At 37.9% G+C, this 17,855-nt stretch overlaps 1 protein-coding gene and 1 pseudogene across 5 annotated transcripts in view; one reads left to right on the forward strand and one right to left on the reverse strand.

The window, feature by feature from the left end:
- The window catches only part of USPL1 (ubiquitin specific peptidase like 1), a 63,837-nt gene that overhangs the window by 14,595 nt on the left and 31,387 nt on the right, over positions 1-17,855 (forward strand). For 3 of the 5 annotated variants that reach the window (XM_053563724.1, XM_053563723.1, XM_053563725.1), the window contains 2 exons: positions 8,960-9,572; positions 13,582-13,695. In XM_053563724.1, coding sequence (XP_053419699.1) covers positions 8,960-9,572; positions 13,582-13,695 — 727 coding nt within the window. Of the gene's footprint in view, positions 1-8,959; positions 9,573-11,934; positions 12,407-13,581; positions 13,696-17,855 lie in introns of those variants that run through there. The other 2 variants (XM_053563727.1, XM_053563726.1) reach the window with 2 other exon arrangements.
- Positions 1,714-3,401, reverse strand: LOC128566723 (cytidine and dCMP deaminase domain-containing protein 1-like; annotated as a pseudogene).

Below are 17,855 nucleotides of genomic sequence, written 5' to 3' on the forward strand. Positions count from 1 at the left end.
GGGTCACATTTAAGTCCTTTGTATCTTTGTTTAGTTTCTGGTTAGAGGGTCTGTCAGGTTCTGTCAGAGGGGTGTTAAAGCCCCTACTATTATGGTATTACAGGGTATCATTGCTCAGACCCATCAAGTTCTGTTTCATAAATCTGGGAGAATTTAAGTTGGATACATAAATACTTAAAATTGAAATATCTTATAGTTGTATTGTTCCTTTGACCAGTATAAAGTGTCCATTTTGACTTTTTTAACTTTAGTTGCTTTCAATCTACTTCTATCTGAAAATAAGATTGCAACTCATCCTTTCTTCTGATTTTCATTTGCTTGAAATACTGTTTTCCATCCCTTAACCCTGAGTCTTGATTTGTCCTTCAAGGCTAGGTATTTCTCCTGGAGACAGCATATGGATGGCTTGTGCTTTTTTATTCAGTTGGCCAGCCTGTGTCTCTTCAGTGGTGAATTCAGTCCATTGACATTTATTGAGAGAATTGATAAGTGTGATGGAGTTTTATTCATCTTACTTTGTGAAAGTCCATTGTGTAGTTTTATCTTTTGGCACCATTGTGGAAGCTAAGTTTTGACCTTTAGCTTCTGGGTGTTTACTTTGCTGGTGGTCCAATGTGGTGGTCAGTGTTGAGAACAGGTCTAAATATTTCCTGTAGAGCTGGTCTGTTGTGGTGCATTTCCTCAGTGCTTGCATATCTGCAAAAGATTTTATTGCTTCATCAATTTTGAAGCTTAGCTTTGCAGGATACAGAATTCTGAGCTGAAAATTGTGTTTAAGAATGTTGAAGGTGGATGACCATGCTCTTCTGGCTTAGAAGGTTTCAGTTGAAAAGTCTGCTGTCGTCCTAATGACTCTGCTTCTGTAGGTCAGTTGGCACTTACTCCTGGCTGCTTATACAATTTTTTCTTTCACCTTCACTTTGTACAGGTTCATTACAGTGTGACTTGGAGAGGCTCCGTTTCAGTTGAGATGACCCAGGATTTGATATCCATCTGAATGGAGTATGTGAGGGTCTTTAGTAAAACTTGGAAAGTTTTCGTTTATGATAGTCTCCAGTAGGGCTTCCATTCCTTTGGGACAATCTTCTTGTCTGTCAGGAATTCCTGTTATTAGTATGTTTGAACTAGTACGAATTAGTATGTTATTAGTATGCTTCACGGAGTCTCATTGTTCTCTAAGTGCCTGTTGTGCTTTCTTTCTCTTCCTTCCTGCTTCTTAAACTACCTGGGTTAACTTGGAAACTTTATTCTCTAACTCAGAGGTTCTTTCTTCTCCAAGATCTAACCTATTTTTGAAAACTTTCTATTGCATCTTTACATTCCCTGTTGTGGTACATGTGGTGCACTGCCATATCCTTTGTATATTCTACATATCTCTCATGTGACTTTTGGTTTTATCTTTCCATTTTCTCATCCATTCATTTTATTGTCTTTATCATCCATATTGTAAATTCCCTTTTTTTTTTACATATACATGTGTTTATTAGGTTTCCACTTTTTGCCTTCACAAAATTAAAAAGGCTTAAAATTTAAAAACAATAACAATGTTTAAGATAAGGAGTAAATTTCCTTTCTTTTAAGTCCATTAATTCTTTTTTGAAGTTTTTATTAAATATTGCATACAAAATATTGAAGTTAACAAAAATGAATGATTTTGGTTCTCTCTGTTCTCTTTGTCCTATCTTTAGTGGAGGTTCAGTGAACAATGAAATCATAAAAGAAGGGCCTAGATAATTCAGGTCCTGATTTATTTGTACGAATATAAGGCCACAGGAATCCTAAAACTGCTAGAAGAGTCGTCCACTCAAGTGTCTAACTTCTGTAAATTCTATAAGCAACAAAATTCTAGCATCTAGGAGTAAATGAACTGTATCATAGATGAGATGAACATTTTACCTCAGAGACAAATCCAGCCCAACCAATCAGCCCCAACTTATGAACTAAGCATGTAACTCACCAGTGCGATATGCCAATAACCTGGCCTGAACCATGCAGTGCCTTGCAATTTCCTGTGGCAAACTTTGTGAATTTCATTAATCTGTTCTGGATTGCTGCAGTAAAATCTGAAGCGTTTATAGTTGGGCACACTGGAAGCTACTGTGGCCAAAAGTAGGATGAGGTCTTTCATGTTTTGCGTTAGATTGCTAAAGTAGGGATTCTCACACAAGTTCTCCAGACCTATAGTCATCAGTATTTGCTTATGCATATCTTCATTTGAAACCAAAAATAACATTTCATATTCTTTATTCCTTCTTTACATTCAGAATAAAAGTCAATGTTAGCATCTGGCAGTATTTTTGCAATTTTTTGAATAAAGTCACATTTGTACGAGGTCTCCTCTACAAACTGCACCATACAACACACCAAAGGCTAAAGTAAGACACACACATGGGTCCGACTGTTGGACTTCAATCTTTCCACTGCTTTGGCATCTAACTTTGCATCTTCAGAGCTAGAAGCCTCAGTAAGCAACTTATTTCTGTTTGTTTGTTTGTTTGTTTTTCAGTTTTTGGCCAGGGCTGGGTTTGAACCCATCACCTCTAGTATATGGGGTTGGCGCCCTACTTCTTTGAGCCAAAGGCACCATCCAGCAACTTATTTCTGGATCAGCAGGCCAATAAGAAATTTGGTTAACCCCAGCTGGGTACAAAGTAGAATCAGAAGCACAAAAGGTTTTCATGAGTTGCCTATGTGGCAGAGGTGGATGGCTACACATTAAACGTTTGTGCTCCTCCTTCCAAAGTATAGTCATTGGAAGATAGCTCCCAGCCAGGGACTACAGTCCCCACAGTGGGTGTGAATGAAAATAATGGACATGGCTTCTAACCAGGGTGTTTAAGAAGCAGGTACACCCTCTCTTTCAGTCTGTGTCTGGATGCAGAGGACCCCCTCTCTTTCAGTCTGTCTGGATGCAGAGGACTCCAGGCCCATTTACAATCATTTTCAAACAAGCAGAACATGGTTTTCTGGAAAAATAAAGATCACAGTTTTTCAACTTTGACCCATGTTTAATAACAGCAATTTGCCCAGCATGTAAATCTTCACTAGAACAATTGAGACCAACAATTTTCTTGTTTTTCACCACCGCAAGACCAGTTCTCTTCACCTGTTTTTTGTCAGGAGATAGTCTGGCTACTTCTTCATTATCTCCTAAGGATCCGTGCTTTCCTTCTGAGACTTTTGCCTTTGGGCTTCTGGGAAGACCTCCATCCAGAGACTGAGCAGAGTGAATAAACTGATTTTAGAAAGTCTTGGTATTTGATCCATCATGCTGCCGGTCTGCATGCTGACTAAGTGCCTGGCCTCCGTGCTCTCAAGACTTTGCATCTGCCCCACTTCCTTCATACCAAGCCCAGCGTCCTGTGTTGCCCAAGAAACCTCTCCCTGTCAGGCATGATCGTGGCCCCGTAAGTCCATTAATTCTTTATAGGTGGAGTCTTCTGCAGTAGCTGCCTCATGGTCCCTTGGTGGAGTTCTTTTTTTGGTTTTTCGTGTTGCCTGAATTTTTCTGTTCATTCTTCCTCATGTGTTCTTTCTTCTTGTTCACCTCCTTGTCGTTTTTCCTTTTCACTGCCTCCTTTGTTTCAAACAGAGGTTCTTGCTCTTAATGATAGTATTTTGCAATATGTCCCCGGGACACCAGGTAGTTTTTTTTTAGGAGACAGCAACCTCTATGGTCTTTATTCCAAACTTACTTGCCTTGGGTGATCACCTGATTATTTCCTCAGCATTCAGACCCTGTAGGTTGGGATTGTAAAGCTCACAAGAATCCTTCAGGGACAGGTCTCACAGTGCCCCCAACTCCAGTTCCCATGTGGTGCTGGAGTCGCTCAGTCTGTCTTAAGACTGGAGTTCTGATCCTGGCAAGTAGAATGAAAACAGTCATGCTTTAGGCCCCTGGTAAGACCCTCTCATGACCTTCCTACAATGGCAGCCACCAGCTGTGAGACTTTCTCAGCATGGCTTCCTTGCAAGTCACCCAACCTATGGCAAATTCACTGCAACGGGCATTCGAATCTCATTGCTGTAATACTGTTTGAGTCTGCCCACTCTTATAGGCTTTCCAGTCAACACGCACCTTCCCCTAACAACTGAAAACCCTGGAAAGGCTTCCTCCCATCCTGGACCTCTTTGGGCAGCCAGCCAATCCCAGCTGGTGGCAATTACTTGCCTAATTCATCTGATTTCCACCACTCCAGCTCACCACTTTGTTGTGCTCACTGAGCTATAACTTACTTTGTGCAAGTCCTTTGTGTAAGTTTTATCCTCCTCACTGTGCTCCTTGAGCTATGTCTCTGGGTAAGAGGCCTGTCCCAGGTATCACTGGGTTCTCTTTTTTTTTCCCACTCATAGCTCAGCTGAAGGATCCTTCTGGTCTGCCATCTTGCTCCACCCCCTGGAAGCATTCTTTTTAAGTGAAGGAAAAATAAATCCATCAAGAATTACAAGTATATAATTTGCAAATATTAAAAAAAAACTTGAGTAATTCATTATTGATCTAATTTAAGAAATTACCAGTAGAGCTCAGCGTACTTCATAAAGTGGATTGGTTTACAGCAGTGGTCACCAAACCTTTCTTTGTTTGATACACAAGCTAAGAATGATTTTTATGTTTTTAAATGTTTACAGAAGAAAATTTTTTTTAAAAATGCTCTTTTATAACAGGAAAATTGTATGAAATTCAGATTTCAGTGTTCATAAATAAACATATTGGAATGTAGCCAAGCCCAGTCACTTTTGTATTGTCAGTGGCTGCTTTTGTACTGTAATAACTGAGTTGTGACAGAGACTGTATATAAACTCTAAATATTTATTATCTGGCCTTTTATCAGCAAACTATGCTTCACTGATAAAGTGAACTTATAGATCCCTGGTGTATAAGATCTCTAAATCAAATTAATTTCCGAAGAGTTCTATTATAAAATTTGGAGATCCAGCCAGGTGCAGTGGCTCATGCCTGTAATCCTAGCACTCTGGGAAGCTGAGGTGGATGGATTGCCTTAGCCAACAGGTTTGAGACCAGCCTGAGCAAATGCGAAACCCTGTCTCTAAAAAAATAGCGGGATGTTATGGCCCATGCCTGTAGTTCCAGTTACTTGGGAAGCTGAGACAAGAGAATAGCGAGACCCCAAGAGTTGAGGTTGCTATGGGCTAAGACAACCACAGCACTCTATCGAGGGTGACAAAGTGAGACTCTGTCTCAAAATAAAATAAAATAAAATAAAATAACAAATACAACTTAGAGATTACTGGGCTATTAAATTGCAAATAGCCATTTGGAAAACCCTTTTCATCAGGTATTCATATTAAAATATTTCTTGATTTGTAAGCACCAATATTTAAGACTCTGAAAATTATTATCAAATTAAAACTTAAATATTTTCAAACAGCGAGGGTGGGAAATAGCTTATTCTTCAGTGTTTATTGTGGAACATTTTATTATTTATTTTTTTAAAGAACAAGAAATGTGTAATGAAGAGGTTTTTAAATCATTAGTGTTAATTCATAAATGGAAACACTTTGGGCATACCTTATAGATACTTATTCAAATATAAGTAAGATATACTCTAGTTTGTCTTCAGATCGCATAAATCTTTTGCCAAATATAAGATGACATTATGTTTTCCTTATTCCTATTTTATAGGAGTAAAACAGGAATTTATTTAAGCTGCTCCTGGGCGGCGCCTGTGGCTCAAGGGGTAGGGCGCCGGTCCCATATGCCGGAGGTGGCGGGTTCAAACCCAGCCCCGGCCAAAAACCAAAAAAAAAAAAAAAAAAAAACTATTTAAGCTGCTCCAAAGAACAGTGAAAGAGAGGATTTTTTTTTCAGCATTAGATTGTACATGATAGGTGTTTATGCTAGGCTTGAAAATTAATGCTTTTTGTATAGCTTTTTATGTTTTATGTTTTTTGTTTTGTTTTTCTGTCTCACTTTGTGGCCCTCAGTAGAGTGCAGTGGTGTCATAGCTCACAGCAACCTCCAGTTCTTGGGCTTAGGCGATTCTCTTGCCTTAGCCTCCTGAGTAGCTGGGACTACAGGCACCCGCCATAATGCCCAACTATTTTTTTGTTGCGGTTTGGCTGGGGGCCGGGTTTGAACCCACCACCCTCAGCACGTGGGGCCGGCGCCTTACTCACTGAGCCATAGGCGCCACCCAGCTTTTTATGATTTTTTTGAAGACAGATTAAAAGCTTTATTCTACCTGTAAATGTGATGCATATTCACTGAAAATAGAAACTAAAATAAGAAATAAAGAGATAAAAATCTAAACACATTAATTTATAAAAGGGAAAAATCAGGACAGGGACACAACTATATTTTAGATTGACCCTATGGTGGAAGCACAGAGTATGTAAAAAAAAATCAGTGACGACTTTTGCAAAGAGTGTGGGCCATTTAGGCCACCAAGTTTTGTAGCCCCATGGCCTCTTACAATTTCTTGTTTTTAATTAAGTAGTGGTACAGGGAATATATGTACATTATCATCTTGACTGAGACGTGTGTAGGGTTTTTATTTCTGTATTGGGGAGCATTGATCTTTAAAAAAATTTTTTTCTCAGCAATTTTTTCCCTATTTTTTAATTTTTAAATTAAAAAACACATAAAATTTATAATCAACCATTTTTAAGTATAGGGTTCAGGAGTGTTAGGAATATTCATGTTCACCAGATCTCCAGAACATATTTTCATCTTACAAAACTCAAATTGTGCCCATTAAACAACTACTTCCCGTTTCCTTCTCCCACATCCCCTGGCAAACACCATTCTGCTTCAGTTTCCATGAATCTGACTGCTGTTAAATACCTCACATAAACGGAATCGTAACAGTATTTTTGTCCTTTTTGTGACTAGCTTATTTCACTCAGCATAACATCCTCAAGGTTCATCTGTGTTGTAGCATGTGACAGGATTTTCTTCATTTTTAAGATTGAATAATACTGAATTGTATTTATATACTGCATTTTCTTTGGTATTCACCTATCTGCAGACATTTGAGTTGCTTCCAATTTTTGGTTCTTTGAATAATGCTGCAGTGAACATGGGTGTGCAGGTGTCTGTGAGATCATACTTTCAATTTTTTTGGATGTGTACTTTTTTATGATACTTCTAATAGTTATTTTTGTTGATTTTAAAGTATTCTCAGTTTTCTGATACGGTAGGATCTAGGAAATAATCTCAAAGTATAAAATTGATGACTTGACTGTCATCATTAAGCAAACTTTGCTTCACTGATAAAGTGAATTTATAGATCCCTGGTGTATAAGACCTCTGAATCAAATTAATTTGTGAAGCATTCCGTTAATAAAATTTGGAAATCCAGCTGGGTACAGTGGCTCACGCCCGTAATCCTGGCACTCTAGGAGGCTGAGGCCTCCAGACAGCTGATTCCTTGGAGCAGAATGAGATTTTGGAAGCTAGTTGGTAACAGAAGTATCTAGAACGTACCCTTTTATAGCAAAAATATGTATGTTTTCCTTGTTAGCTTATCTCATGTTACTCAGGGTAAACCCTTGATTGTTCAAAGTATTATGAATGAATGTTCAATTGTATAGAAGAAGCTTATGATGGGATTTATTGCATTTCATTTATCTGTTACTGTGAAACAAATCACCTTGAAATTTAGTGGCTAATAGATTTTAATGGCTTCATTTATTCTCATGGTTCTGATGGCTGACAAGGTAGTTCTTAACCTTCATGATGTCAGCTGGGACAATCGAAGTTCCCATGTAGTTGGCAGTTGGTACTAGCTGCTGGTTGGACGTTCAGCTTAGGCTGTTGGCGGAAAGGGGTGGGGTGTCTCATTTCTTTGCCATAAGGGTCTCTCCATGTGGCTCACTCGGTCCTTCACAGTATGATAGCTGGGACCAAGAAGGAGTGTTCCAGAAGATGGGCTCCAAGATGACAAGCCCAGCGAGCCAGTGCCTGTCAGGCTTCCACGTGCGTGCATCGTGTGTGTGCTAATGACCCATCAAAGCTAGTCAGATGTGGTCTCTATAAAGACTTGGCAATGCCAAGTCTTGTGGTAGGGGGCAAACTCTGGGAAGGGTTGAATTACCAGGAGGTGGAAGTCACTAGGGCCACCAAGGCATCAGTCTGCTACCATAATTGTGTAAAAGAAAGCATATTTTAAATGAAGGCATTTAATGTATAGGTTTCTTGAATTTACCTGGTAAAACATTCTGGTAGTTTTCAAATTTAGGAGTCACTGATTTTAGTGATTTGTTCACATTTTTGTTATTTGGGTGAAATTGTATTAATGCACAGTAAGATTTGATGAGGTCATTAAAATTCAGCCAGTTTGACTCTAAACCCAGTAAGAATGTAGAACAGCAGCCAGAGCAGTGGCTCATGCCCGTCATCCCAGTGACTCAGAGGCTGAGGTAGCCTTGAACCCAGGAGTTTACTACCAGCCTGGGCAACATAGCCAGACCATGTCTCTTTGTTTATTCATTTATTTACTTTTAAATTTTCTATAGAGACCACATCTGTTTAAAAAAAAAAGGGTTGAAATAACAGCAGATTCATACTCAATTTCAAAATATAGGAAACATAACACTAATTTTTTAATTTGAAAATACTTTTGAAACTTTTGGTTTTATGCAGTTTATCTTTTCCAAAGGAGTAACATTTATTATAGAATGTTTCTTTACATTGTTGGAAATTTTAAATTGGCTTGACATTAGATTTTTTTTTAAAGCAAAAATATGTATGTTTTCCTTGTTAACTTATCTCATGTTACTCAGGGTAAACCCTTGATTGTTCAAAATAACTAGGAAAAATTGTTCTTTAGAAGGGCCAAATTTTGTATTCAATAGTTGTGTTTGTAGTTTAGATTTTTACCCCCTGTCAAATTAATGCTGATATCTTACACATGTTAATGACATAGAAACTGTAAAGTAAAACTTGAACTTATTTGAATATTTGTAGTAGTTATCATTTTATTTTTTTCTTTCCTAGTGCATCTATCCTTTGGGCTCTAAATCACTTAGTAAACTAATTTCTCCTGATTCAGAAGAGTGTCATACTCCAAGTAAGCCTCAAAAAAGAAAGATCTTGGAAGCCAACTGTAAAGATTCACTTCTTTTAGCAAATTCCAAAAAGACTAGAAATCATATTGTTATTGATGGTGAACAGATTTTGAACAGCAAACATAATGGAGAAGTATATGATGAAACCTCATCAAATTCAATTAAGACAGCTGATTCCTTGGAGCAGAATGAGATTTTGGAAGCTGATATTGTTGACTCAGCTATTGAAAAAGATCCTACTACAGTTGATGTCTCTGGAACTGTGGGAACTTCCCCTCAAAATGAAGGATGCACATCTGAACTGGAAATGGCATTGGAGAGCAAACGTACATCATTTCACCAAGCTTTATGTGTCCAGTGGAAAAATGCTTATGCTCTCTGTTGGTTAGACTGTATCCTGTCAGCTTTGGTGCACTTGGAAGGATTAAAGAACACTGTAACTCAATTGTGCACTAAGGAGGACTCTGTATTCTGGCAGCTGTTCACAAAATATAATCAAGCAAATAAGCTTTTGTATGCCAATCAGTTGGATGGAGTTAAAGGTTGGCACTAATGTTTTATTTCTCTTTAATTCTTAAAGATGTTATTGTTGCAGTTGTCTCACAGCATGTGGGAAAGATGTCATCTGTAGCATCTGTTTTATACAGAGATTTGGGAGCAAGGAACTCAAGGACAGTATGAAGGTTGGAATGATACCAGTTATATTCTCACAACTGCCCAAAAGCTAGTCGTTTTCAAAAACTAAAGAAGAGGCTATGGTTGTGTCTTTGCTTGTCAGGATAATAGTGGCCATCATAGACTCCATCAAAGTAAAATTTTAAATTTCTAAACTACTGAAAAGCAGAATGAAGAAGTAAATAAAATCACCTATAATTCTCCCCCTCCCAAATCTCTCATCACAGTAATTATGCCTAATTTATAAGTTAAACCAGATCACCGGTATGTATCTATAGGAAAAAACATAGTGTATATAGGATTCAGTACTATCTGATGTTACAAGAACGCACTGGAGGTCTTGGAAGGTATCCTTTGCAGATAGGGGTAGGACAGATAATACTTAACCCTATATATACACCATTTTTTCCTATACAAACATACTTATCAATCAAGTTTAGTTAGTATTAAATTAATCTGGCTCAGCATGTTGCCATCAATTGGAACATGTTGATCATGTCTTCCACCCACAAATTTTATTGCCTTTTTTATCTTAACTAAGCACTTACCATACAATGTAGCTGTAACTTTTGTAGTTTGAGGTGTGACAGCAAAACTAGCATGAATTTCTCTTTCCACTTCATAGTTTCACTGATCAGAGATGGGTCGTCTTAGAGACCTTAGCAACCTCAGCGTATGAATTTTTTCTTTCTTACTAGGTCAGTAACTTTCACTTAAAGGAAGCACTCTATGGCTTCTCTTTGTCATATTTCAATTGCTAGCATCTCTACTCTTGCCCTTTGGGACTATTATTAAATCACATAATGACTTGAACACAAGCATTACAATGCCACTGCAGTCAATCTGATAATCTAGGTGGCTACTGGGTAACTCGTGGGCAGGGAGTGTAGATAGCACGAGTACTCGGGACAAAGGCAGGATTCACTTGCAGGGGCTGGGGACAGAGCTGGAGTGTACAAGATTCTGGCATGAAATTTGAAATTTATGAATTATTTGTGGAATTTTCCATGTAATGTTTTTAGACCATCTTCGACTCAGGTAACTGAAAACATAGGAAGCAAAACTACACATAAGGAGGGACTACTGTATTGCCTCATATACTTTGTTTTGAACTCATAAAAAGGATGTCATGCAATATGCCTTCTGGGACCTCTGTTTTTCTTTTTGTAAAGATATATCTGTAGAGCTGCTTTGCTTCATTTTCATTGCTGTATAATATTTCTATTTGTTAAATGTAACAGTTTATTCATTCACCTGTAAGTGGACAATTGGTTATTTTTTGCCATTTCTGCTTTTGACGTTGAAATTTTTAGTTCAGCTGGAATTAATATTTACGTATGGTTATGAGGTTAGAATCCTTTTTTTTTTTTTTTTTCATTTGAATAGCCAGTTTTTCTGGCTCTACTTTTTTCCCTCATGCTTTCTTTGTCATATATATATTAACATTCCGTATGTGTGTGCCCCTGTTCCTTAACTGTTTTGTTCTCTTGGTCACTTTTTGTCTATCCCTGCACCCACACCGTTTCAATTAGCATGGCTTTTTAAGTCTTACAGTTTGGTAGGGCAAGAATCATCAACTTTATTCAGCTTATTTTGAAGTATCTTGGTATTTTTTTTCTGATCTTGTGCATATATTTTTTTGACAGACATGACATACCAACCTTTCTTCACTTGACATTGTAGGTATTTTCTTACTAATTAATGTCTAAAAAAAGTGGCTCTGCGCCTGTGGCTCAAGCGGCTAAGGTGCCAGCCACATACACCAGAGCTGGCGGGTTCAAATCCAGCCTGGGCCCGCCAAACAACAATGAAGGCTGCAACCAAAAAATAGCCAGGCGTTCTGGCAGGCACCTGTAGTCTCAGCTACTTGGGAGGCGGAGGCAGGAGACTCACTTGAGCCCAGGAGGTAGAGGTTGCCGTGAGCTATGATACCATAGCACTCTACTCAGGGTGACAGCTTGAGGCCTCTGTCTCAAAAAAAAAAAAAAATGTCTAAAAAGTGTGACTTTGGTCATGCTATCTTTTATATGGATTTTATATGTTGCTTCCCCATTGTTGACTATTCAGGAACAAGTTTTGCTATTATGAATTAATACCGGGGCAGATATTCATATATCTTTTGAATCCATTGTTGATTAACATTCCAGTGGGAATATTAAGTAGGAATATTAAGGTTCTTGCTCAGTGGCTTTTCAAAAGGATTATACCAATATATAATTCTATTTTTATTGTGTAGAAAAATATATCTCAGCATTCTAACCATGTTGGGCATAAACATTTGTTTTTGTTAGGAAATATTTTGCTTAAATTTGGGTTCCTTTGAGACTGGATTTTTAAAAAATGTGTTAGTCATTTGTAGCTTTTTGCAAGTTGATTTTGATTTCTCAAACATTTTTGCCTTTGATGTTTCTGTTTCTATTTTCTATAATTATAGGAACCCCAGTGCTGAGTAGGTGATAGTTGTTTAGTTGACTAATACAATAGAGTGACAATTCAATATTGGAATTAATTTTAATTTTATATTTTTAACTAATTTTTTAAAGAATAGTTGTAGTTTTTATAATCTGGTTAATTGTATTTGTTTCAGCTGCATTACTATGCATTACAGATTTTCTTTTTTAGCATGGTTAACTAACAAAAATTCTGGTTAATGCTTATTTCATATTGTAGGAGAATACAGATACTTTCGCGAGTGAAATATGTAAGTAGCATGTGATCAGGCTGTATGAATTATTTGCAAGATATGTGAGTGAAAAGATTCATTTATAGCGTGAGAGTAACGAGTCAGATGACTATGGAGGCTTTTATTCAAAATAATTTTATTAATGTTGGAAAGTTTCTTGTCATGGTAATTTTATTTTGAGGACTTTTAACTCTAAAGAAGTGATCAAAAATATGGTGGATAGGTATGTGCCCAAAGATGCTTATCACAGTGGCATTTATACTAGGGAAAATTGAAACAAATGTACAGCAATGGGGGGACAATTAATAGGACTGTCTCGTGTTATAGCCTGCAAAGTTTCTAATGAGGCAAATATGTGTGGACAAAACAAGATACGAATTAAATAAACACTATGATGCCACTGAAGATCCATTTACACCCCTCAGAAAATACATAGGAGGGTAAATGCTAAATAATACTTTGGGAAAGAATCATAACATTAAGACTCATCATAGTTCGGTGCCTGTAGCACAGTGCTTACAGCATCGGCCACATGCGTGAAGGCTGGTGGGTTCAAACCTGGCTGGGGCCAGCTAAACAACAATGACAACTGCAACACAAAAATAGCTGGGCATTGTGGTGGGTGCCTGTAGTTCCAACTACTTGGGAGGCTGAGGAGGCAAGAGAATCCCTTAAGGCCAAGAGTTTGAGGTTGCTGTGACCTGTGATGCCACAGCACTCTACCCAGGGCAACATAGTAAGACTCTGTCTCAAAAAAAAAATAGACTCCTCATAAATGTATGTGTTCCTATGACCTAGTTAAGCCCAGTAAAAATTATACGTAAAATACAAAATAGAGTAAGCGATTAGATGCTGTTTCTAGGACAATAATAATTGCGCATAAAGAGGTAACTTCAGCTGTTTCAGAGATGGACAATATCTGAAAGGTTAGTTATTTTACTTAAGACTATGATTATTTGTATGAGAAAGGCTTTCACTAAGATTTTACCTAGGCAATAAGTACTAATAATTTTGTGCTGATAATTAATATTAAGGGAATATATGATATAACACAGAGGAAGAAGAATTAAGGAAATTCTTTGTTTTTTGTCTCTTTGCAAAACTTATTAATGAACTTTCATTCTTGTTAAAGTTTCAATTTTCTGTGGAAAGATGTACATTGATGATGAATTGATAATGTATATTTTATTTAGATGGAGATTGTAAAATACTTAATTCAGAAACATATGCGAAAATAAAGACCTGTCTGAATGAAGTCAGAGATGAAATTTTTAGTAGACTTCAGCCCCAGCTTAGATGCACATTAGGTAAGTAATTCGTGTAACTTAACTATTACTCTACCATATAGAAATATGTACATCATAAGAAAATATATTGTTTTATTACTTTGGATGAGCATTTTCTTGGGAGACAGAATCTCTGGTAGTTTGACTTAGGAATCCGCCTCTGGTAAAATCATTGTTGGGCAGAGCTGTTTCATATAAATATGGAGACTGGTGTTATAGCTTTTGAGAGTGGATGCAATTTTCTGAACCAGAATATGGAGGAGGGACATCCCCAGTACTTTTCCCAGAAAATTAATGGAACATTTTCAGCCTTATGCTGCGCCTATGGAATTTAGAAGTAAACTATGAAACTAATGTATGGCTTTCATATGAAAGCTATAACCCAGTTATAACCTAAGAATAGGGGGAAAGGGAGTGGAGGGAGAAGGGAGGTGGGCAGAGGGAGGGTGATTGGTGGGAAAAAAAAAAATAAATAAATAAATAAAAAAGAATTTAGGAGTAAATGCCAGTGCTAGGGAACAATACCAGGCCAATTAAATCAGAATCTCAGAGATGGGGCTCAGGTAATCAGTAATTTTTAGAAGCCCCCACATGATTCCCATGTATGGACAGGGTTGACAGGTGTGTCATACCCTTACATTGTGCTTATTAGGTGATAGCACACCAATCCCCTCCCTTTTACCCCTTCCCCCACTTGAATTAAATTGAATTTTTCTCTTAATTGTGTTTTTCTCTTGTGTGGGCATATATTAATTCATCTGCTAGCTTTATATTAGCATTGAGTGCATTGGATACTTGACTTTTCCATTCTTACGATATTTACTAAGGAGAATGTTCTCCAGTTCTGTCCAGGTTAATACAAAAGATTTAAAATCTCCCATCTTTTTTTGTGGCTGAATGATATTCCACAGTATACATATACCACAGTTTATTAATCCATTCATGGGTTGGTGGGCACTTGGGCTGACTCCACATCTTGTCAATTGTAAATTTAACTGCAATAATCTAGTGCAAATGTCCTTATGATAAAATAATGTGTTTTCTTCTGGGTAGATGCCTAGTAGTGGGATTGCAGGGTCAAATGGGAGGTCTAATTTGACTTCTTTGAGCATTCTCCATACTTCTTTCCAAAGAGGCTGTATTAGTTTGTAGTCCCACCAACAGTGTGTAAGTGTTCCCTTCTCTCCATGTCTGGGCCAGCATCTGCAGCTTTGGGATTTTGTGATGTGGGCTAATTATTCTTACTGGGGTTGGGTGATATGTTAGGGTGGTTTTGATCTGCCTTGTTCTGATAATTAGGGACGATGAGCATTTTACATTTGTTTGTTGGCCATTCACCTGTCTTCTTCAGAGAAGGTTCTGTTCATGTCTCTTGCTCAGCTATAGATGGGATTGTTTATTCTTTTTTTGTTGATTAATTTGAGTTCTTATAGATTCTTGTTATTAACCCTTTGTCAGATTCGTAACATGCAATTATCTTTTCCCATTGTGAAGGTTGTCTGTCTACTTTAATTGTTGTGTCCTTATCTTTGAAGAAGCTTTTTAGCTTAATTGAGTCCCATTTATTTTTTTGTTGTTGTTACTGTGATTGTCAGTGAAGTCTGCTTCATAAAATCTTTCGTTAGGCCAATATCATCAAGAGTTTTTCCCACACTTTCTTCTAGGATTTTTGTCATTTTATGTACTTAGATTTAAATATTTTATCAATAGTGAATCAATTTTTGCAAGTGGTGAAAGGTACGGGTCTACCTTTCAGTCTTTTAGATGTGGTTATCCAATTCTCCCATTACCATTTATTGAATAGGGATTCTTTTCCCCATTTATGCTTTTGTTTGGTTTATCAAAGATAAGGTGGTGATAATAGGTTGGTTTCATCTCTTGGTTTTCTATTCTGTTCCATATGTCTATGTCTCTATTTTTGTGCCAATACCATGCTTTTAATCACTATGAACTTGTAATATGTCCTGAAGTCTGATAGAGTAATGCTTCTGGCTTGTTTTTATTGCTAAGAATTACCTTGGCTGTGTGGGGTTTTTTTCTGGTTCCTTAGAAAATGAAGAACTGTTGCTTTGAGTATTACAGACATTTTAACAATGTTGATTCTTTCCAGCCAAGAGCATGGTTTATTCTTCCATTTGTTAATGTCTTCTGCTATTTTTTTTCTTAGGGTTTCATAATGCTCTTTGTAGAGATCCTTCACGTCCTTTGTTAGATACATTCCCAGGTATTTCATTTTGCTTGAAGATACTGTGAAGGGTACTGTGTCCTTGATTTGCTTCTCAACTGGACTGTTATTGGTGTATGACATTACTGTATTTCTTGATCTCTTCCAGGAGTCTTGTGGTTGAATCTCTGGAGTTTTCTAAGTATAAGACCACAAGCAAAGAGTGAGACTTTGACCTCCTCTGCTCCCATTTGGATGCCCTTCATAGCCTTCTCTTGCCTGATAGCATTGTCTAGAACTTCCAGAACGATGATGAATAGTAGTGATAGTGGACATCCTTGTCTGGTTTTTCTCACCTTTAAAAGAGGCATAAGATGGGCAGCACCTGTGGCTCAAAGGAGTAGGGCACCGGCCCCATATGCCAGAGGTGGTGAGTTCAAACCCAACCCCAGCCAAAAAAAAAAATTATGGGCAGTGCCTGTGGCTCAGTGAGTAGGGCATTGTCCCCATATACCAAGGGTGGTGGGTTCAAACCTGGCCCTGGCCAAACAGCAACAAAAAATAGCCAGGTGTTGTGGTGGGCACCTGTAATCCCAGCTACTTGGGAGGGTGAGGCAAGAGAATCACCTAAGCCCAAGAGCTGGAGGTTGCTCTTGATGAGCTGTGATGTCGCTGCACTCTTCTGAAGGCACTGACTGAGACTCTGTCTCTTAAAAAAAAAAAAAAAAGAGAGACCTAGGATTTCTCAGAGCAAACCAAGTAGACTAAAAAAAAAAAAAAAAAAAGAAGCATAAGACCTGCTTTGTCCTCTGAAGTTTTGGCCCAGGGGAGGGCAGAGTGAAACAAGGAAGTCAGAGTCTCCGTTCAGATCTTTCTAAATTTTTTTAGTTATTACAAAAACAAGCTGTTGGTGATTTTATTTTATTTTATTTTTTTGAGAGGGATATCTTTTTATTTCCCATTTATTCTTGTAATTCTGCTATTAGTGTTGTAGTAGCAGAATATATGACGCTACCTAGTAGTAATTACCCACATTAAATATCAGTATCTGCTAGTTTTTCTCTCAGTGGGTGGCATTTTTCCCATTAGATCCAGATAACATATCTGGTAGCAGTGTCTTGTACATGACCTACTTCTTTGTCCTAGGGTTCTGTTGGTTTTCTACTTTTTTTTTTCATATTTTTTAAAATTGATGTATAATGTACATTTACTTCATTTTTCATTGACTCTTACATCTATAATTTACTTTGTTCTTTTATTTATTTATTTATTTATTTTGAAACAGAGTCTCCCTCTGTCACCCTGGATAGAATGCCGTGGCAGCATACCTCACAGCAATCTCACACACCTGGGTTCCAGCCATCCTCTTGCCTCAGCCTCCCAACTTAGCCTGGGACTACAGGCGTGCGCCACAAACCCCAGCTAGTTTTTCTGTTTTTAGTAGAGACCAAATCTTTTGCTCCTGAGCTCAGGGTGTCTCCGGCCTCAATCTCCCAGAGTGCTAGGATTTCTCTATTCTTATAATAGTCTGATTTTCTATGTTCCAAATCTCTGGCATTGCCTTCTGTAGGTCTAAAGAACTGTTCTAATTTATCATCTGTGGGATTTCAGCTATAATGAATTTTCTTTATCATAGTATAATTTATATACAGTGAAAGCCTTTTAAAAATGTATATAGTTGGGGGCGGCGCCTGTGGCTCAGTGAGTAGGGTGCCAGCCCCATATGCCGAGGGTGGCGGGTTCGGACCCAGCCCCGGCCAAACTGCAACAGAAAAATAGCCGGGTGTTGTGGCGTGTGCCTGTAGTCCCAGCTGCTCAGGAGGCTGAGGCAAGAGAATCGCGTAAGTCCAAGAGTTAGAGGTTGCTGTGAGCCGTGTGACGCCACAGCACCCTACCCGGGGGCGGTACAGTGAGACTCTGTCTCTACAAAAAAAAAAAGAAAATTAAAAATGTATATAATTGGCTCGGCTCCTGTAGCTCAGCAGCTAGGGCCCCAGCCACATACACTGAAGCTGGC

Source organism: Nycticebus coucang, chromosome 15 (genome assembly GCF_027406575.1).
Source record: "Nycticebus coucang isolate mNycCou1 chromosome 15, mNycCou1.pri, whole genome shotgun sequence".
NCBI lineage: Eukaryota > Metazoa > Chordata > Mammalia > Primates > Lorisidae > Nycticebus > Nycticebus coucang.